Source organism: Pygocentrus nattereri, chromosome 22, assembly GCF_015220715.1.
Source record: "Pygocentrus nattereri isolate fPygNat1 chromosome 22, fPygNat1.pri, whole genome shotgun sequence".
NCBI classification, from domain to species: domain Eukaryota; kingdom Metazoa; phylum Chordata; class Actinopteri; order Characiformes; family Serrasalmidae; genus Pygocentrus; species Pygocentrus nattereri.
In genome coordinates, this window is record NC_051232.1 from 12793196 (window position 1) to 12816554 (window position 23359).

Sequence of the window (23359 nt, forward strand, 5' to 3'; positions counted from 1 at the left end):
AAATATTCCACAGTCAACTGTCAGTGGTATTATAACAAATTGGAAATAACTGGGAACGACAGCAACTCAGCCACAATGTGATAGGCCACGTAAAATGACAGAGTGGGGTCAGTGAATGCTGAGGCGCAATAGTGCACAGAGGTCACCAACTTTCTGCAGAGTCAATCGGTACAGACCTCCAAACTTCATGTGGCCTTCAGATTAGCTCAAGAACAGCGTAGAGAGCTTTGGGAATCAATTTCCAAGGCAGAGCAGCTAAATTCAAGCCTTACATCACCAAGCGCAATGCAAAGCATCAAATTCAGTGGTGTAAACTGCTGCCATTGGACTCTAGAGCAGTGTAGATGTGTTCTCTGGAATGATGAATCACAGTTCTCTGTCTGGCAATCTGATGGACGGAGTCTGGGTTTGGCGGTTGCCAGGAGAATGGTACTTGTCTGACTGCATTGTGGCATGGTGCTAAGTTTGGTGGAGGGGGGATTATGGTGTGGGGTTGTTTTTCAGGAGTTGGGCTCGGCCCTTTACTTCCAGTGAAAGGAACTCTTAATGCTTCAGCAGACCAAGAGATTTTGGACAATATATAAACCCTATAAATTCTCTTCAGGTTTGTGGGATGTCCATGCAGCCTTATGTGATGTTCTCCTGCAACAGTATACATTTGGTGCTGCACTCACCTGCTGTCCTGTATAGCTGTTTACCGCACAGACTGAATGTTTGTGTATCTCCACCTGACACACCAAACAAGCACACTGCCTTTAATTATTTGCCAGAAAGAAGAACACAACTGAAAAGCTAGAAATACAAAAAGATCACCAAAAAGTAAGTTTAAGTGTAACCAACAATCAAATTTACACAACCAATGATGTGATATCCAACAAACATTTAGACTAAGTAAAGACAAAATCAATCATTCCAGGTTGTTCCTAACAAAAATTAACATACAGTAAATAATGGAATACAAACCTTTACAAAGACTTTTGTGCAAAGCGTTGTCAACTGTTGGAATAAAACTGCTCCAATTTAAACATTTCAGCAAGATATACAGACACGACGTTCAGAGTCTTTATTAAACTTCAGCAACACTACATCTCTACTGAGACTAAAACCTGGAATAAGAGCAGAGAGGACTGCAGAGAGAGAGGAGCAGAACTGCTGATCATCAACAGCAGAGAGGAACAGGTGAGAGAGAGAGAGAGAGAGAGAATGAAGTGCCTTTTAAAATTCTGCTCACTTTCCACCTGTAGAGTTTATTGTGCTTTCAGTCTAAACTGCTTTTAAATGATCACTCGAGCTTCAGACTGGGTTAGAACAGTTTACAGTAATTTATCTGCTTCCTGCTTAAACAACAGGGCTGATTCTAACTGAGGAAACATGTTACATGTTGTGTTCATGATCAGGTGAGTATGAAGAGTGTGTGTAGAGGGGTGCTGGGAATGTATAAGCAGTTATTACACAGTTATTACATTCAACAGGACTTTATTGAGAAGTTTAGAAGAACAGGTCAGAAGGCTTGGATTGGTCTGACAGACAGTGAGACAGAGGGTGTCTGGAAATGGGTGGACGGCTCAGCACTGACCACTGAGTAAGAGACCACTGATCTCTGAACTCATGATGGAGTTACTGACTTTTACTACTCACTGATCTGATAAACACAGTGACTCTCTGATTCTCTCTTTCAGGTTCTGGAGATCTGGAGAACCCAATACACTAACTGAACACTGTGTAATAATTGGTCAGGGCTCTGATCCTGTGAACAACTGGGCTGATTTTACCTGTAACAACAAGTTTGTTTGGATCTGTGAGAAGAGAATATTTGAATAGCTGCATGTTAACAGTTGAAGCAGCAGTTATTTATGTATGTAATAACTGTCTGTCTACTAATTAGATTTGGCCTGTGTTCTCATTATACCTCTTGGTTTATTTATAGTAGTGTAAACAGGGATAATTCTGATGTTAAAACAAAGCCTGTTTAAAAGACTGAACTCTCTGTAGAAGAAGACACAAGGCCTGGTCTAACATACGGCAAAATCCCAGGAGAGCCACGTAGTTTTAACTGTATTGCATTTGCATGTTGAACTCAATGAACTGATCACTCTATAGTGATGACTTTCTGTGTTTTGGTCTCAGAGACTTTTTGTTTCTGTTAAAATCACTCCTGGGGGAAGCCGTGCCTTGATGTCTGACTTTACCACCTTTTTCACTGCTCATGAACGTACATGTCTAAGCTCAAATTATTTAAACTGCACAATGTGATCATCTTTGTTTGAATTATTTCCAGGTATTTAGATTTGACCATTTCACTAAATGTGATGTGAGGATTTGTTTATATGAAGTATAAAGTTTGCCTTGTTAAGTTAAAAAAGTTAAATTGTTTAAAATAATAAATTTTCTTGTGTTTATGTATTTACATGACTCAAAAAATTGTCAAAAAGTAATGGAAAGTAAGCAGTTTATATTACTTTAATAGAGCAATTTAATAGAGGTTACAATTACATATTTTACCAGGTGTAACGTGTGGGAGTGTTGATGAGGTGGTCATAATGGTCCAGGGTCAGAGAGCCAACACAGATAGATGGAGGGGCAGACATGGCAAAACGGAAAACAGGCTAAACACAAAAACAGAGACAAGGACAGATAAGGCCAGAAGATACTACACCAAACACAATACAATACAAAAACCAAACAAAGACTAGCAACCTGACAGGGGAAAACACAGGGCTTAAATACAACAGGGTTAAAGAGGGTAAACAAGACACAGGTGGTTAACACAAGTGGTTACAATCAGGGGCAGGGTCTGGAAACAAGGGGGCAGGACCGGGAACCAACAAAACAAGGAATCACATGGACAAGATCAAAACAAAACAAAAGCACATGGAGGATTGGGAGGGGCTAATCATGACACCATGTGATCAGCAACTGGTAATATAATAAATTTTTAAAGTAATCTACCCAGTCCTACTGTTAATGAGGGAGGAATGTTCTCAAAGGAAGATTCCATGTTAATCTTTTGACTTAACAGATATTTTAACAAATAAATAAACAAAATTTCCAAAAAGCAATATTGATTTTAACACAACTTGCACTGGCGTAGTTGTTGAACCCAATGAAGCGATTAATTCTACAGTGATTACTTGCTTCTCTCTCTTTTATGCTCAGAGCTTTTAGACTTACTATGATTTAGATCCAATTTTTGCCTGAAAATAAAAGCTTAAAAAAGTGCTAGAAAACTTTATTTGCATTGTGGAATTTTCTAACAGGTAATCCGTGCTTTACTTTTGTAAGTCACCTTCACAACCTTGTCTTTACACAAAATGTAATGCAAGACAAACAGTAAATAACCAGAATAAATATAGAATTTATATGATAAGTTTATTAATTAAGGGGGAAAATCTCATTATTCAACACCAACTGACTATCTAGTAACTCAATCAGCCAGTTAACTAAATATAGGAAACAGTTGAACTAGACACTCCCAGGCTTGATTAATTCAGTTTCTTCTGTATTTAAACTAAAGCTTTGCAAGAACAAGATACGTTATATAGTGTTCACTCAACCAACCAAATCATTGAAATCAGGTGTTCCAATCACTTCTGTAGCCACAGGTGTATAAAACTAAGCACCTAGGCCTGCAGACTGCTTCTACAGACCTTAGTGAAAGAACAGGTCGCTCTCAGGAGCTCAGTGAATTCCAGCGTGGTGCCGTGATCGGATGCCACCTGTGCAAGAAGTCCAGTCGTGAAATTTCCTGGCTACTAAATATTCCACAGTCAACTGTCAGTGGTATTATAACAAATTGGAAATAACTGGGAACGACAGCAACTCAGCCACAATGTGATAGGCCACGTAAAATGACAGAGTGGGGTCAGTGAATGCTGAGGCGCAATAGTGCACAGAGGTCACCAACTTTCTGCAGAGTCAATCGGTACAGACCTCCAAACTTCATGTGGCCTTCAGATTAGCTCAAGAACAGCGTAGAGAGCTTTGGGAATCAATTTCCAAGGCAGAGCAGCTAAATTCAAGCCTTACATCACCAAGCGCAATGCAAAGCATCAAATTCAGTGGTGTAAACTGCTGCCATTGGACTCTAGAGCAGTGTAGATGTGTTCTCTGGAATGATGAATCACAGTTCTCTGTCTGGCAATCTGATGGACGGAGTCTGGGTTTGGCGGTTGCCAGGAGAATGGTACTTGTCTGACTGCATTGTGGCAAGTGCAAAGTTTGGTGGAGGGGGGATTATGGTGTGGGGTTGTTTTTCAGGAGTTGGGCTCGGCCCTTTACTTCCAGTGAAAGGAACTCTTAATGCTTCAGCAGACCAAGAGATTTTGGACAATATATAAACCCTATAAATTCTCTTCAGGTTTGTGGGATGTCCATGCAGCCTTATGTGATGTTCTCCTGCAACAGTATACATTTGGTGCTGCACTCACCTGCTGTCCTGTATAGCTGTTTACCGCACAGACTGAATGTTTGTGTATCTCCACCTGACACACCAAACAAGCACACTGCCTTTAATTATTTGCCAGAAAGAAGAACACAACTGAAAAGCTAGAAATACAAAAAGATCACCAAAAAGTAAGTTTAAGTGTAACCAACAATCAAATTTACACAACCAATGATGTGATATCCAACAAACATTTAGACTAAGTAAAGACAAAATCAATCATTCCAGGTTGTTCCTAACAAAAATTAACATACAGTAAATAATGGAATACAAACCTTTACAAAGACTTTTGTGCAAAGCGTTGTCAACTGTTGGAATAAAACTGCTCCAATTTAAACATTTCAGCAAGATATACAGACACGACGTTCAGAGTCTTTATTAAACTTCAGCAACACTACATCTCTACTGAGACTAAAACCTGGAATAAGAGCAGAGAGGACTGCAGAGAGAGAGGAGCAGAACTGCTGATCATCAACAGTTCTGGGGATCTGGAGAACCCATCGGTTATGGAGATGAAGACTGTGCTGTAACTGGCTATGTGTCTGATCCTGTTTACAGCTGGGCTGATTTTCCCTGTAATACCAACTTTGTTTGGATCTGTGAGAAGAGAATATTTGAATAGCTGCATGTTAACAGTTGAAGCAGCAGTTCTTTATGTATTTAATAACTGTCTGTCTACTAATAAGATTTGGCCTGTGTTCTTATTATACCTGTTTGTTTATTTATAGTAGTGTAAACAGGGATAGTTCTGATGTTAAAACAAAGCCCAGCCTGTTTATGTAACGGGGAGCGAGGAGGCGAACGCACGTGCTGAGATAAGCGAGATTTATTATGGGCAAATCCAGGGTCATAGTCGTAAGGGTCCAGGGTCATAGAGCCAACACGGATTGAACGGGGGGGGCAGACATGACAGACAAACAATAAACAATAAGCAGGTTCAAACAACACACAGTAACCAGAATAACCAACAAAGACCAGCAAACACAAGAGGCAAACACAGGGCTTAAATACACAGGGAAAATGAGGGACAGGTGGAAAACAGGTGGAGACAATCAGCGGTGGAGTCATGAAAGGAGGGGGCTAAACCAAAACAAATGCACATGGGCTAAACCAAAACACGAACACATGGACAGGACTGGGAGGGGCCAATCGTGACAGTTTAAAAGACTGAACTCTCTGTAGAAGATTACAGAAGGCCTGGTTCATCGCCTGGGCTGCAGTTTATAGACATTTTAATATGTTACCAAACTGATATTTGACTTTGCAATAAACAAAGGATTTTTAAATAAGGCAAAATCCCAGGAGAGCCACAGTTTTTAACTGTATTGCATTTGCATGTTGAACTCAGTGAACTGATCACTCTATAGTGATGACTTTCTGTGTTTTAGTCTCAGAGATTTTTTGTTTCTGTTAAAATCACTCCTGGGGGAAGCCGTGCCTTGATGTCTGACTTTACCACCTTTTTCACTGCTCATGAACGTACATGTCTAAGCTCAAATTATTTATACTGCACAATGTTGTCATCTTCATGTTTGAATTATTTCCAGGTATTTAGATTTGACCATTTCACTAAATGTGATGTGAGGATTTGTTTATATGAAGTATAAATTTTGTCTTGTTAAGTTAAAAAAGTCCTGATTAAATAGTTTAAAATAATACATTTTCTTGTGTTTATGTATTTTTATGACTCAAAAAAAATAATCAAAAATAATGAAAAGTAAGCAGATTATATAATAGAGCAATTTAATAGAGGTTACAGTTACATATTTTACCAGGTGGTCAGTAACTGGTAATAGAATATATTGTTAAAGTAATCCACCCAGTCCTGCTGTTAATGAAGGATCTCAAAGAAAGATTCCATGTTGATCTTTTTATTTTGCTGTAATAAGCAACAGATATTTTAACAAATAAATTTAAAAAATTTCCAGATAGTAATATAGATCTTAACACGACTTGCACTGGCATAGTTGTTGAAACCAATTAAGTGACTCATTCTACAGGGATCACCTGCTTCCCTATCTTTTATGACATATCCAGAGCTTTTAATCTTAGTATGTTTGAGATCCAATTTTTGCCTGAAAATAAAAGCTTAAAAAAGTGATAGAAAGAAAATTCCACAATGCAAATGAAGTTAACAGGTAATCCGTGCTGTACTTTTGTAAGTCACCTTCCCAACCTTGTCTTTACACAACATGTAATAAACGACAAACAGTAAACATTAAATAACCAGAATAAATATAGATTGTATATGATTATTTTATTTATTAAGGGGGAAAATCTCATTATTCAACACCAAATGACTATCTAGTAACTCAGTCAGCCAGTTAACTAAATATAGTTGATAGTTGGGATCAGTTGAACTAGACACTCCCAGGCTTGATTTTAATTCACTTAATTCATTTATTTTAATTTAACTTTATTTCAGTTTCTCCTGTATTTAAACGAAAGCTTTGCAAGAACAAGATACACTATATTTACAAAAGTATTCACTCAACCATCCAAATCACTGAATTCAGGTGTTCCAATCACTTCCATGGCCACAGGTGTATAAATCTAAGCACCTAGGTCTGCAGACTGCTTCTACAAACATTAGTGAAAGAGTTTCTGTGGAGGTCACTACAGACCTCTAAACTTAATGTGGCCTTCAGATTAGATCAAGAACAGCGTAGAGAGCTTCATGGGATGGGTTTCCATGGCCGAGCAGCTGCATCCAAGCCTTATATGTCCAAGCGCAATGCAAAGCGTTGAATGAAGTGGTGTAAAGCGCTGCCACTGGACTCTAGAGCAGTGGAGACGTGTTCTCTGGAGTGACGAAGGTGGAGGGGGGATTATGGTGTGGAGTTGTTTTTCAGGAGTTGGGCTCGGCCCCTTAGTTCCAGTGAAAGGAACTCGTAACGCTTCAGCAGACCAAGAGATTTTGGACAATATATAAAACCTATAAATTCTCTTCAGGTTTGTGAGCTGTCTATGCAGTCTTGTGTGATGTTGTCCTGCAACAATATATGTTTGATCCTGCACTCACCTGCTGTCCTGTACAGCTGTTTACCCCACAGACTTTTTCTGGACTTTATTGTTGTGTATACGCCTTTCCAGCTGTGGCCATCTGACTCATTGCTTCACTACTGTTTAGAATAGCAGTCCTGACCCTCTCCACATCTTTCCTAAACACCAGATTTTCTCCTCCAATCAGCGCTTAGTAACAGTTACAACATCCTTCATTATCTCGCTCAAACTTTCAGGTTTTTAGCTTTGAGCTTGCATCCCTGTGAATGTATTTAACATATGTGTCTGAGGAGTCTGTAAAAGTGAGACCAGAAACTTCAACAGCGTATAAGAAACCCAAATATCAAATCTCAACCAGCAGAGATAAAATGTTGATTCGTCCTTGTTGGCAGTGATCAAGGTTGGGATAGTACTGAAATATTTGTTGTTAGCCACTTTGTACCTACTTTCCCAAAATTTCTAGCTAGCTACAATTTAGCTACATTTCCAGCTAATTTATATACTTTTTGAAACTTTTATGTACTTTCAAAGTGACTGTCAGAATGTTTGTGTATCTCCACCTGACACACCAAACAAGCACACTGCCTTTAATTATTTGCCAGAAAGAAGAACAAAAAAAAAGCTAGAAATACAAAAAGATCACCAAAAAGTAAGTTTAAGTGTAACCAACAATCAAATTTAGACAACCAATGATGTGATATACAACAAAAATTTAGACTAAGTAAAGACAAAATCAATTATTCCAGGGTTTTCCGAACAAAAATCATCAAAAACACCCAAATACAAACCAACCAACTTTGTGCAAAACGTTGTCAACTGTTGGAATAAAACTGCTCCAATTTAAACATTTCAGCAACATATACAGACACGATGTTCAGAGTCTTTATTAAACTTCAGCAACACTTCAGCCTCAAAATTTTCATCATTGACTCATCTAACTCTGTTTAGGGTGAGAATCAGGCCTGAATAATCTCTCACCTGCTGCAGAGCTGCTGCAGCTCCACAGCAGAACTAGATTTCTAGGTAAAATAACATAATAATCCTCCTTTATTGTAAAATCGTTATAACACACAGTTCTAATATTTGGACCCCTGAGCTAAGCCTACTAGTAAAGGGTGATCCACGTGTGCCTGTTTGCTCGAACTGTCGCGGTTCAGTCAGGATTGCACAGCCGCCACCAGCCCTGTTAAAATTCCGTGGTTCAGATTTTGTGTGGATTTTCTGAAGCCTGTAGTGAAATTACACAACAATTTGTAGGTTATACAGCTACTAGCTACATTTCATAAAACTGTACTGGGTAAAGCTATTAGCTACTAAAATTTGTAGTTAATTACAAAAAGCAGTGCTTAGCTACTAAAGTACTACTTAGCTACTCCCCCATCTCTGTCAGTGATCTACTGACAGTAATATATCTCATCTTCACTGGGGTTAATGTTTTGATTGTCAAGAACAGATGCATGCTTTATCGGGAAACGCTGTCCTGGTGCTTGGAGTTTATGTTGAGATAGGTGATGATGTGACAACATTGTGGCTATGCTGCCACTGTGGTGCTGCAGAGGCCTTGATTAACCAAACAACCATTTACACCCAGAAGCCCATAACCTCATGATGTGGTAGTGGTCAGAACGGACTGCGAGGCGGAGCATGAAAACGTCACTGTATTCACAGCTCGACCTCACACAGGAAACAGTTTAAACAGAGCTCTGTTCACTTGTTCACTTCCTTTATTAACAGTTAAACTAGCCAGGAAGTGCAGCACTGGGGTGTTTTTACACAGAGACGCAGTAAGACACTGTTTTAGTCTTTTACAGGTCAGAAATGTCTCAGAGTGTTTATGATGATCATCTCTGGATTGAGGAGCTGAACACAGAAGATTTAACAGAGATGGTTGTGGTTTATTATGAGAGTGTGGATGCTGTTAGAGGTCATGACCCCAACACAGACGCAGAGGATGCCAACATAAAGACAACCCTACGAACAAAGAAAAACGGTAAGAAATCCTTTTATACCCATCATTTAGATGTAGTACAGTTCTCAAGCAGCATCACTGCACCACAACATACTAATTATCCAATTATTATACTGTATGAAACATTTTCAGTTCAGTGTTGTACTGCAGTTTCCTGTAGAGGACAATTAATAAGGTCTGTTTTATCTGCGTTCACCAACAAAAACCTTCTAAATACGTGGTATGCAGCCCTCACACACATCCACTTTTAACAATAGAGTCATTACACATAAGCTTATCTATGCACTGTAATAGTGCGGTGTAAAGCATGCTGCCACTGGTGAATCATGCTTCTCTGTCCGACAGTCTGATGGATGAATCTGGGTTTGGCGAATGTCAGGAGAACGTTACCTGCCTGACTGCTTTGTGCCAACTGTAAAGTTTGGTGGAGGAAGGATAATGCAATTGGGTTGTTTCTCATGGGTTGGCCTAGATCCCTTAGTTCCAGTGATGGGAAACCTTAATGCTTCAGCATATGTACATTTTGGACAACTGCATGGTTTCTACTATGTGGAAGCAGTTTGGGGAACACCCTTTTCTGCTCCAGCATGTATCCCAGTACACAAAACAAGCCCCATAAAGGCCTGCTTGGGTACGTTTGGTGTGGAAGAACTTGACTGGCCAGCACAGAGCCCTGACCTAATCCCCATCAAACACTTTTGGGATGAACTAGAACAGAGATTGTGAGCTAGGCCCTCACATCCAACATCAGTGTCTGACCTCACAAATGCTGTTCTGGATAAATGGGCAAAAAGATTGTGATGTCATGAAAGCTCCTGTAGTGTAATGTGTACATGTCCCAACACTTTTGTGCATAGTGTAGCAAATCAGAGCTAATTTGTGAGCCCCAAACTTATGCCGATTTGCCTCTGATCTGGGGCTTTTCTCAGCGATCTCCAAATACTCTTGGCAAGTGGAAAATTCAGAGCTAAAATTGTGAAGGGCAGGGGTGTCCAATCTTAACCGCAAAGGGACTCTGTAGCTGTAGGTTTTCATTCTAACAAAGCAGGAGATCACATGATAATTTGTGGTTGAATGAGTTGTACTCTTGCTTGTTAGAGCTGAACACTTGCAGCCACAGTGGTCCCTTGTGGATAAGACTGGACACCCCTGGTTCAGAGTGAACATGGCATTAGATAACCCCTCACAGATTTAAGATTTTGATTGGTCAGTGACAAATGTTTAATTTTGAATATGTCATATTTAGCAAGTGCTTTTTTATATTTCCTTTTTGGTTAGTTTTAATGTTTTAATAGTGATACACATTTAAACTGCAATGAATAGGCAGGCTGCTTTATCAAGGACAGTCCAACACTCCGCCATCACAGGCAAGAGTCAGAAAACTGGCAGTTGACAACACAGGTGACTCTGTAATATGATAACCAGGGAAACGGATCAGGGTCTCACCCTGGAAAAAACACCTCAAAGAAAACATGGCTTAGAAATCTGTTAACTACCATTATAAGGGTCCCATGACAAATTATTGTAAAAAAAATTTTACTTGGGAAGTAGTTGACAGCAGTGAGGCAGCTTTCAGAGGCATTAATCGATATAGACGTCTGGTTCCCATCACCACCACTGTGAACAATTCTGACTTTGTAAGTTTCTCCTAAAGAGCATTTCACACCAAACCACTCTGAATGACTTTATTTACAAAGTCAGCCAGCTTGCTCTTCGAATTGTCCCGCTCCAACTTAACGAGTGCAGTAGCTACATCAAGGTATCTGACCATTTAAGGTGGAACGAGGTAATTCGAGTAAGAAGATGACTTCATCTGATCGGATCCCCATTCATACCATCACCATTTTTAGTCTTTCACATCAGTTGAGCACACTAATCCGTTAATATTTCTGCTGTACGGGTGAATCACCTTATTCTCCACCTTCGCCTTCGCCTTCGCCTTCACTGCCTTCGCCTTCACTGCCTTCGGCTACAACGACAGAGGAGACAGTGCTGTGTATAAAGACTACACGACGCGGCAGAAGCCCTGGTTCTCTTTACAGAGCGTGTTTAAACCCCTCTCACCATGCCTGCTGTTCAGCCACTCCTCTCCCTACATGTGGTGTGAAGCTCACACGACGGTCCGTCTGTGTTTTTACATTCATGTAACGACCAACGGTTCCAGGCCCTAGAGGGCGCTAGAGGGCTGCAGGCTAAGCCTCCGTACATCTAACATATCAATCAGACCACAGACATCATACAGACAGTCACAGAGAGTTGAAGTCGCTGCTGTGCTGTCTGTTTTGACCGTTTACTAACCGTATTTAACCGCACAGAGTTCAAGAAGAAGCAGTGTCTATCCTGTTAGATCACACAGCACTGGGAAACGCTAGGGGGGTGCCATGAATCTACAGAAGACAGATAATGGCTGACTGTGTGTGTGTGTGTGTGTGTGTGTGTACAGCACCGCATCTTGGAGGCTTGTGACAGCATAAAAAATGAAATAAAATAAAACAGTGTCCTTTGACTTTTGACTCACCCTGTACACATATATACATACCCAGGTCCACCGCTCTCACGTTTCCAGCTGTTGGTCTCTCTCTTCTAGTTGAGCCCCTAACCTCAGTTAATACAGGCATAAAAGAGGTGGTTGGCGCCCCCGTGTGGTTCCAACATGAAAGCCAGTATCTGCCCTTTGCTTATAACCTTTCCTGAGTATGGATGAGTGTGTGAGTGAAGGAGCTGTAAGTCAGATCCATGAGGTACTTTGCATCTAAAAACTCTTTGAGACCACCCACACTGTGTCTTGTCTTCAAGTCTTGGTAAGGAGCAAAGAACCTCCCACCTAGTGTGGAAATGGTGTGTGGGGAAGGGTTAGCAATGCGAATGCTATGAGGTGGGAAAAGATTTTTTATTTATTGAGGTTATGAAGGTATAGTCCCCCTTTTAACCCACAGCTGAATGTGAAACATAAAACTAACATCATAGCTTTTAGTATTTTAATGCTAAGTAAGTAATTTGAGGTTAGAACTTAAACATTAAAAGCATGAAAAACTCCAGCTCCACTTCATCCTCACTGGACACGCATTGTAACTGCAATTAAAGTCATGTTAACTACTAAGAGTTTAAGTGTAAAAATGACCACAATTAGCACAAACATGCATATTTTAAGAATCATTCACATTGAATTAAGCTATAATGATAACGCTGTTATTATTATTATTGTTGTTGGCAGTGGTGGGGGTTAAATTACATGTATAAACAGTTTATTAATGAAATTCACTGATGAACATTCCAAGAAATCTTTTCTTAAGGGAGGCCTGGAGACTTCTGACAAGGCCAACTTTGTGGCTTCAACACACTGAAAGCTTTTTTATGTCTGTCACTAGTGATGCAGTGCAAGTTCTGTCTAATTTCATATTCATTACATGTGGCCTCAAATTGTTCTGGATGGCAGCATATGTTGCTCCAAAACCTGTATGTGTCATTCAGCATTAACGGTGACTTCACAGATGTGCAGGTCATCCATGCTATGTGTGCAAATGCACCCCCACACCATCACAGACGCTGACTTTTGACCTGTGCACTTCTGACAACCCAGATCGTCCCTCTTCCTTTTAGCACAGAGGACACGACCATGATTTCCAAAAAATTTTGATTCGACCGTAGGGCACTTTTCCACTTCACTTCAGTTGATCTTGAACGATCTCGAGGTCAGAGAAGGTGGCAATGTTTTTAGAGTTGGACTTTTGTTGATGCAGCGACAAACTGTGTTCACAGACACTGGTTTTCTGAAGCGTTCCTGAGCCCATGCAATAAATTCTACTACAGAACTGTGTTTGGTTTAATGCAGTGCTGCCTGAGGGCCCAAAGATCACAGACATGAGTGTAAGATGTTGGACACCACTGGCACTATTAGAACTCAAGAAGCTTTTGGAGCTATGTATCAATGACACTGTGTCCTTTCCTATTTTGAAGCAGTTTTAACTCATGGTGTAGCTTCAGATATAGCAGGCAGAAATGGAAAAAATCAGAGGTTTGATAAAAATGTAGGACCTGGTCAATTGCATGTTAACACAAATAGCTAATCAGCCAATCACATGGCTGCAACTCAGCGCATTAAGGTGTGTAGAGGTGGTCAAGACAACTTGTTGAAGTGCAAACCGAGCACCAGAATGGGGAAGAAAGGTGATTTAAGTGACTTTGAACGTGGCGTGGTTGGCATGGCATTAAGTCAGTTCTGGAGGCAGAAGGGAGTCCAACCTTTTACTAGCAAGGTGTACCTAATAAAGTGGCCGGTGAGTGTACATAAAAGCCTGCAAAAAAACTGACTGAAACATTTTGGCAGGAAAGGTAGATGCTCCTATAAACTAACCTGTTGTGGGCATTTATTAAACATGATACTAACTGATTTAAAGCATTATGGGAAAAGTATTTATAGTCGTTTAATATCTCAGCTCAGCCTCCAGCTGTCATCCTTTAACATCCTGATGGGTCACAGTTTAAAAATGCATAACAAAAACACAAATTGGAGTTTGGAGAATTTGCTGGAATGTTTTTCATAGAAACCCAAGGCACTGTACAGGGTCCATATGAGAAAAAGGAAAAGAGAGATTTGTGTCTCTTACTGTAATGGTGACGCTTTAATCAGTACGTAAACAGTGATTATCAGTTATGACTAAAGCTCATGTATCTCTGTGTGTTTAGAGAGTCACACTGCAGACAGCAGATTCTACAGACTGACTGCAGTGTGTCTGGGGCTGCTGTGTGTCCTCCTGCTGATGGCCACCATAGCACTGTGGATCAAACTTTACAGCTTAATGACGTCAAAAGAGCAGTTACAGACCAACCTGACCACAGAGAGAGACCAGTTACAGACCAGTTACACCAACCTGACCACAGAGAGAGACCAGTTACAGACCAGTTACACCAACCTGACCATAGAGAGAGACCAGTTACAGACACAGAGAGATGCATTACAGAAGAGGCTGTCTGAGCTGGGTAAGTGATATAAACTCTTTAAATAAGACAGTTTTAAATCTTCCACTTCCAATCTGCATAATTCAGTCATTAATATGTAAACAAATTCATTGAAAGTGGTGTGAAGTTTGATGTGCTGCTCTAGAGAAACTACACAAGTCAATGATGGAGATAGGAATCAGAAATCTGAAGCAATCAATGCATCTAAAGCTACTCCCTTTGTTCCTGTCCCCTCCACTGTAGTGACGTAAGTTTCTGTACTATGTACTATTATATTTCAGTCTGACTGAATTTGTTCACATCTCAGTGATTGAATTTCGCTGAAAAATGGGTGGAAATCCCAGTTAACTGAGCGTGTTGTCCTCAAACTCTTATTATGAATGTGCTGGTGTGAACACGGCTCACATCTTACATTCTGACTGAACAGAGAAACACATTAACAACCCAGAATGGAGCTACTTCAACTACAGTCTTTACTACATCTCTACTGAGACTAAAACCTGGAGTGAGAGCAGAGAGGCCTGCAGAGAGAGAGGAGCAGACCTGCTGATCATCAACAGCAAAGAGGAACAGGTGAGAGAGAGAGAGAGAGAGAGAGAGAGAGAGAGAGAGAGAATGAAGTGCCTTTTAAAATTCTGCTCACTTTCCACCTGTAGAGTTTATTGTGCTTTCAGTCTAAACTGCTTTTAAATGATCACTCGAGCTTCAGACTGGGTTAGAACAGTTTACAGTAATTTATCTGCTTCCTGCTTAAACAACAGGGCTGATTCTAACTGAGGAAACATGTTACATGTTGTGTTCATGATCAGGTGAGTATGAAGAGTGTGTGTAGAGGGGTGCTGGGAATGTATAAGCAGTTATTACACAGTTATTACATTCAACAGGACTTTATTGAGAAGTTTAGAAGAGTTCAGAAGGCTTGGATTGGTCTGACATACAATAAGACAGAGGGTGTCTGGAAATGGGTGGATGGCTCAGCACTGACCACTAAGTAAGAGACCACTGATCTGAAATCATGATGGAGTTACTGACTTTTACTACTCACTGATCTGATAAACACAGTGACTCTCTGATTCTGTCTTTCAGGTTCTGGAGATCTGGAGAACCCAACGGTAAAGGAAATGAAGACTGTGTTGTAACTGGCCATGTGTCTGATCCTGTTCAAAGCTGGGCTGATTTTCCCTGTGATAACAAGTTTGTTTGGATCTGTGAGAAGAGAATATTTGAATAGCTGCATGTTAACAGTTGAAGCAGCAGTTATTTATGTATTTAATAACTGTCTGTCTACTAATAAGATTTGGCCTGTGTTCTGATTATACCTGTTTGTTTATTTATAGTAGTGTAAACAGGGATAATTCTGATGTTAAAACAAAGCCCAGCCTGTTTATGTAACGGGGAGCGAGGAGGCGAACGCACGTGCTGAGATAAGCGAGATTCATTATGGGCAAATCCAGGGTCATAGTCGTAAGTGTCCAGGGTCATAGAGCCAACACGGATTGAACGGGGGGGCAGACATGACAGACAAACAATAAACAATAAGCAGGTTCAAACAACACACAGTAACCAGAATAACCAACAAAGACCAGCAAGCACAAGAGGCAAACTCAGGGCTTAAATACACAGGGAAAATGAGGGACAGGTGGAAAACAGGTGGAGACAATCAGGGGCGGAGTCATGAAAGGAGGGGGCTAAACCAAAACAAATGCACATGGGCTAAACCAAAACACGAACACATGGACAGGACTGGGAGGGGCCAATCGTGACAGATTAAAAGACTGAACTCTCTGTAGAAGATTACAGAAGGCCTGGTTCATCGCCTGGGCTGCAGTTTATAGACATTTTAATATGTTACCAAACAGATATTTGACTTTGCAATAAACAAAGGATTTTTAAATAAGGCAAAATCCCAGGAAAGCCACATACTTTTTAACTGTAATGCATTTCCATGTTGAACTCAATGAACTGATCACTCTATAGTGATGACTTTCTGTGTTTTAGTCTCAGAGACTTTTTGTTTCTGTTAAAATCACTCCTGGGGGAAGCCGTGCCTTGATGTCTGACTTTAGCACCTTTTTCACTGCTCATGAACGTACATGTCTAAGCTCAAATTATTTATACTGCACAATGTTGTCATCTTTATGTTTGAATTATTTCCAGGTATTTAGATTTGACCATTTCACTAAATGTGATGTGAGGATTTGTTTATTTGAAGTATAAAGTTTGCCTTGTTAAGTTAAAAAAGTCCTGATTAAATTGTTTAAAATAATACATTTTCTTGTGTTTATGTATTTTTATGACTCAAACAAAAATCTTAGTATGTTTGAGATCCAATTTTTGCCTGAAAATAAAAGCTTAAAAAAGTGATAGAAAGAAAATTCCACAATGCAAATGAAGCTGACAGGTAATCTGTTCAATCGGTACAGTTGAACTAGACACTCCCAGGCTTGATTTTAATTCACTTAATTCATTTAATTTAATTGAACTTTAATTCAGTTTCTCTGTATTTAAACTAAAGCTTTGCAAGAACAAGATACACTATATTTACAAAAGTGTTCATTCAACCATCCAAATCATTGAATTCAGGTGTTCCAATCACTTCCATGGCCACAGGTGTATAAATCTAAGCACCTAGGCCTGTAGACTGCTTCTAAAAACATTAGTGAAAGAGTTTCTGTGGAGTCAGTCGCTACAGACCTCCAAACTTAATGTGGCCTTCAGATTAGCTCAAGAACAGGGTACAGAGCTTCATGGATTGGGTTTCCATGGCCGAGCAGCTGCATCTAAGCCTTATATCTCCAAGCACAATGCAAAGCGTTGAATGCAGTGGTGTAAAGTGCTGCCACTGGACTCTAGAGCAGTGGAGACGTGTTCTCTGGACTGACGAATCACACTTCTTAGCCTGACAATCCGATGGATGAGTCTGAGTTTGGCAGTTGCCAGAACAGTACTTGTCTGACTGCATTGTGCCAAGTGTAAAGTTTGGTGGAGGGGGGATTATGGTGTGGGGTTGTTTTTCAGGAGTTGGGCTCGGCCCCTTAGTTCCAGTGAAAGGAACTCTTAATGCTTCAGCAGACCAAGAGATTTTGGACAATATATAAAACCTATAAATTCTCTTCAGGTTTGTGAGCTGTCTATGCAGTCTTGTGTGATGCTCTCCTGCAACAGTATACGTTTGGTCCTGCACTCACCTGCTGTCCTGTACAGCTGTTTACCCCACAGACATTTTCTGGACTTTATTGTTGTGTATACGCCTTTCCACAGCTGTGGCCATCTGACTCATTGCTTCACTACTGTTTAGAATAGCAGTCCTGACCCTCTCCACATCTTTCCTAAACACCAGATTTTCTCCTCCAATCAACGCTTAGTAACAGTTACAATATCCTTCCTTATCTCACTCAAACGTTCAGGTTTTTAGCTTTGAGCTTGCATCCCTGTGAATGTATTTAACATATGTGTCTGAGGAGTCTGTAAAAGTGAGACCAGAAACTTCAACAGCGTATAAGAAACCCAAATATAAAATCTCAACCAGCAGAGATAAAACGTTGAAGTGACTGTCAGAATGTTTGTGTTTCTCCACCTGACACACCAAAGACGCACACTGCCTTTAATTATTTACCAGAAAGAAGAACAAATTTGAAAAGCTGGAAATACAAAAAGATCACCAAAAAGTAAGTTTAAGTGTAGCCAACAATCAAACTTACACAACCAATGATGTGATATACAACAAAAGATTTAGACTAAGTAAAGATAAAATCAATAATTCCAGGGTTTTCCTAAAAAAATCAACAAAAACACCCAAATACAAACCAACTTTGTGCAAAGCGTTGACAGAGACACGACATTCAGAGTCTTTATTAAACTTCAGCAACACTTCAGCCTCAAAATTTTCATCATTGACTCATCTAACTCTGTTTAGGGTGAGAATCAGGCCTGAATAATCTCTCAACTGCTGCAGAGCTGCTGCAGCTCCACAGCAGAACTAGATTTCTAGGTAAAATAACATAATAATCCTCCTTTATTGTAAAATCGTTATAACACACAGGTCTAACACTGTTTTCACAATAAATGGTCTTAAGCACTGGAGTTAATGTAGAACTGCTAATTCACCCTTTAACGCTGAAGACTGACGTGCAGACTGGTGGACACACAGCAGACAATGAAACGGCAAAGACAGAGATTTAAGATGAACATTCACTTCATTAATTTGGAGATGAATGGACTTGTTTGCATTCATAATCACTCAGATGGTTTCATGATACGTTTAATCTGCAACATCTTGAGAAGCTGAAGTCGGCTTCTCATTCACCAGCTTCTCGTTCGAATTCTCCCATTCCACCTTTAATTGAGCAGCAGTACAATCTGGTGCCTGAAGCACCATTTAAGGTGGAACGGGACAATTTGAACAAGAAGCTGGAGAATGAGAAGCGACTTCAGCCTCATAAAAAGTCGAACATTGAGAGACATTTTGCAAGAAACTCGCGGAAAAGCTGTAGCTGAGCTGAAGCTTAAAGCAGAGCAAAGTAAGTCTGCATTTGAATTTATATGTTTAGCCTGTACTAGCACATCAGTACATACTGAGACTTATTTACAGCCATGAGGGTAAAATGTTGTGGCTCCCAAGGAGTTAATTTTTATTGAAAGGACAAAATGGCTCTTCTTAACATTTGGACCCCTGAGCTCAGCCTACTAGTAAAGGGTGATCCACGTGTGCCTGTTTGCTCGAACTGTCGCGGTTCAGTCAGGATTGCACAGCCGCCACCAGCCCCGTTAACATTCCATGACAGTAATATATCTCATCTTCACTGGGGTTAATGTTTTGATTGTCAAGAACAGATGCGTGCTTTATCGGGAAACGCTGTCCTGGTGCTTGGAGTTTATGTTGAGATAGGTGGTGATGTGACAACATTGTGGCTATGCTGCCACTGTGGTGCTGCAGAGGCCTTGATTAACCAAACAACCATTTACACCCAGAAGCCCATAACCTGATGACGTGGTACTGGTCAGAACGGACTGCGAGGCAGAGCATGAAAACGTCATTCACAGCTCGACCTCACAGGAAACAGTTTAAACAGAGCTCTGTTCACTTGGTCACTTCCTTTATTAACGGTTAAACTAGCCAGCAAGTGCAGCACTGGGGTGTTTTCACACAGAGACGCAGTAAGTCACTGTTTTAGTCTTTTACAGGTCAGAAATGTCTCAGAGTGTTTATGATGATCATCTCTGGATTGAGGAGCTGAACACAGAAGATTTAACAGAGATGGTTGTGGTTTATTATGAGAGTTTGGATGCTGTTAGAGGTCATGACCCCAACACAGAAACAGAGGATGCCAACATAAAGACAACCCTACGAACAAAGAAAAAAGGTAAGAAATCCTTTTATACCCATCATTTAGATGTAGTATAGTTTTCAAGCAGCATCACTGCACCACAACATACTAATTATCCAATTATTATACTGTATGAAACATTTTCAGTTCAGTGTTGTACTGCAGTTTCCTGTAGAGGACAATTAATGAGGTCTGTTTTATCTGCGTTCACCAACAAAAACCTTCTAAATAAGTGGTATGCAGCCCTCACACACATCCACTTTTAACAATAGAGTCATTACACATCAGCTTATCTATACACTGTAATTGTGTGGTGTAAAGCATGCTGCCACTGGACTCTGGAGCAGCGGAAATGTATTATTTGGAGTGATGAATCATGCTTCTCTGTCCGACAATCTGATGGATGATTCTGGGTTTGGCGAATGTCAGGAGAACGTTACCTGCCTGACTGCTTTGTGCCAACTGTAAAGTTTGGTGGAGGAGGGATAATGCAATTGGGTTGTTTCTCATGGCTTGGCCTAGATCCCTTAGTTCTAGTGATGGGAAACCTTAATGCTTCAACATATATACATTTTGGACAACTGCATGATTTCTACTATGTGGAAGCAGTTTGGGGAACACCCTTTTCTGCTCCAGCATGTATCCCAGTACACAAAACAAGCCCCATAAAGGCCTGCTTGGGCACGTTTGGTGTGGAAGAACATGACTGGCCAGCACAGAGCCCTGACCTAATCCCCATCAAACACTTTTGGGATGAACTAGAACAGAGATTGTGAGCTAGGCCCTCACATCCAACACCAGTGTCTAACAAATAAATGCTATTCTGGATAAATAGGCAAAAAGACTGTGATGTCATAAAAGCTCCTGTAGGTGTAATGTGTACATGTCCCAACACTTTTGTGCACAGTGTAGCAACTGAGAGCTAATTTGTGAGCCCCAAACTTATGGCGATTTGCCTCTGATCTGGGGCTTTTCTCAGCGATCTCCAAATACTCTTGGCAAGTGGAAAATTCAGGGCTAAAATTGTGAAGGGCAGGGGTGTCCAATCTTATCCGCAAAGGGACTCTGTAGCTGTAGGTTTCGTTCTAACAAAGCAGGAGATCACATGATAATTTGTGGTTGAATGAGTTGTACTCTTGCTTGTTAGAGCTGAACACTTGCAGCCACAGTGGTCCCTTGTGGATAAGACTGGACACCCCTGGTTCAGAGTGAACATGGCATTAGATAACCCCTCACAGATTTAAGATTTTGATTGGTCAGTGAAAAATGTTTAATTTTGAATATGTCATATTTAGCAAGTGCATTTTTATATTTCCTTTTTGGTTTGTTTTAATGCTGTAAAATAGTGAAACACATTTAAAGTTTGTTTACAAAGTCAGCCAGCTTGCTCTTCGAATTGTCCCGCTCCAACTTAACGAGTGCAGTAGCTACATCCAGGTATCTGACCATTTAAGGTGGAACGGGGAAATTCGAGTAAGAAGATGACTTCATCTGATCGGATCCCCGTTTATACCATCACCATTTTTAGTCTTTCACATCAGTTGAGCAAACTAATCCGTTAAAATTTCTGCTGTACGGGTGAATCACCTCATTCTCCACCTTCACCTTCACTGCCTTCGGCTACAACGACAGAGGAGACAGTGCTGTGTATAAAGACTACATGACGCGGCAGAAGCCCTGGTTCTCTTTACAGAGCGTGTTTAAACCCCTCTCACCATGCCTGCTGTTCAGCAACTCCTCTCCGCACACGTGGTGTGAAGCTCACACGACGGTCCGTCTGTGTTTTTGGTCCCCACATTCATGTAACGACCAACTGTTCCGGGCCCTAGTTCAAGAGAGTTCAAGAGAAGCACAGAGTTCAAGAGAAGTGGTGTCTATCCCGTTAGATCACACGGCACTGGGAAACGCTAGGGGGTGCCATGAATCTACAGAAGACAGATAATGGCTTACTGTGTGTGTGTGTGTGTGTGTACAGCACCGCATCTTGGAGGCTTGTGACAGCATAAAAAATGAAATAAAATAAAATGGTGTCCTGTGACTTTTGACTCACCCTGTACACATATATACATACCCACGTCCACCGCTCTCATGTTTCCAGCTGTTGGTCTCTCTCTTCTAGTTGAGCCCCTCACCTCAGTTAATACAGGCATAAAAGAGGTGGTTGGCGCCCCCGTGTGGTTCCAACATAAAAGCCAGTATCTGCCCTTTGCTTATAACCTTTCCTGAGTATGGATGAGTGTGTGAGTGAAGGAGCTGTAAGTCAGATCCATGAGGTACTTTGCATCTAAAAACTCTTTGAGACCACCCACACGGTGTCTTGTCTTCAAGTCTTGGTAAGGAGCAAAGAACCTCCCACCTAGTGTGGAAATGGTGTGTGGGGAAGGGTTAGCAATGCGAATGCTATGAGGTGGGGAAAGATTTTTTATTTTTTGAGGTTATGAAGGTATAGTCCCCCTTTTAACCCACAGCTGAATGTGAAACATCAAACTAACATCATAGCTTTTAGTATTTTAATGCTAAGTAAGTAAATCGAGGTTAGAACTTAAACATTAAAAGCATAAAAAACTCCAGCTCCACTTCATCCTCACTGGACACGCATTGTAACTGCAATTAAAGTCATGTGAAAAAGTTAAGAGGTGGTCAGATCAGTTAGGAGGTGACCCTTAATTAAGACAATAATAAACACAAAGACAGGTCCAGGTAACATGTTTTAGGCTTGTCACTCAGAGCATTCCATGAGGATGCCCAACTCCCTGGACCAAGGCCACATCCATAGAGTAACCCCTGAGGCTATAGAGCTGTTCTCCTTCATCTCTGAGCCCCTTTACATCCATAGCCTGCAGGAGAAGCCACACCGTCTCTTCAACTGTGACGAGACATGGTTTGGGGACAAGCCAAGGAGCACAGTGTGGGTTCTTTGCACCAATGAAAAAGCATATTTACTGGCAGCAAGGGAGCACATCACTGTGCACTGCTGTGTGAGTGCAGTGTGAGTGAGCATCCCTCCATTCATTAATTAGACCTGGTGCACTATATGGAGTATCTGAAAAGGGCTGCATGGAGGCAGAACCCGTTCTGCAGTGGCCACTGTTAAACATGTCCGTGCAGAGAGGCCCCTGGTGGTGGTCATTGTCATGTGTCTGCACACACAAAGCACATGCCTGCAACTCCTGGACATCCGTATCTTCTGCACCATGTCATTACACTGCATGGGTTTAGTGCAGAAGGACATAGTGGTTGGAAAGAACCAGGTCTCACAGGATCTGAAGTGCTGTTACCCAAAGGCCACATCTGAGAACATGCAGGGTGGGTTCTGGAAAGCTGGTATCTTCCCCTTTTTGCCAGCAGGCAAGCTGACTAAACCCAGCTGATTAAAGTTGCTTCAAAACGTGCTGCAGCCACCATGGTGGATACCTCAGTGACCACATTAACCGTCACCTCAGCTGTCACCATGGGGGGAAATTTCAGCGACCACTCAATCCACCACATCAGTGGTGTTTCACAACCCTGATCCTGGGGGCCCACTGCCCTACACTTTCAGTGTTTATCTGCTCACAACAAATCTTTTCCAACTAATCAGTCAATTAACAGCCCATTATGAGTTAAAGTAGCTGTGTAAAAGCAGTACAAACACTAAAATGTGCAGGGCAGTGGGCCACC

General features: G+C 41.0%; 1 protein-coding gene and 1 long non-coding RNA gene across 3 annotated transcripts; one reads left to right on the top strand and one right to left on the bottom strand.

Annotated features, from left to right (window-relative positions):
• Window positions 1–9117: 9117 nt before the first annotated feature.
• On the top strand, window positions 9118–15815 carry LOC119261981 (CD209 antigen-like protein C). Of its 2 annotated transcripts, XM_037532574.1 has the most exons (5): window positions 9118–9434; window positions 14100–14393; window positions 14800–14945; window positions 15257–15363; window positions 15459–15815. In XM_037532574.1, the coding sequence occupies exons 1-5, from the start codon at window positions 9263–9265 to the stop codon at window positions 15601–15603; spliced, it is 864 nt and encodes a 287-aa protein (XP_037388471.1). In that variant the 5' UTR covers window positions 9118–9262; the 3' UTR covers window positions 15604–15815. The 2 variants fall into 2 exon arrangements, with proteins under 2 accessions (XP_037388471.1, XP_037388472.1); XM_037532575.1 differs by lacking the exon at window positions 15257–15363 and having other exon boundaries at window positions 15459–15604.
• LOC119261982 lies at window positions 11300–21483 on the bottom strand. Its single transcript, XR_005129313.1, has 3 exons — window positions 21415–21483; window positions 21305–21319; window positions 11300–11346 (listed from the first exon to the last, which is right to left on the bottom strand). It is a non-coding gene; the product is annotated as an uncharacterized LOC119261982 (long non-coding RNA).
• Window positions 21484–23359: the final 1876 nt, after the last annotated feature.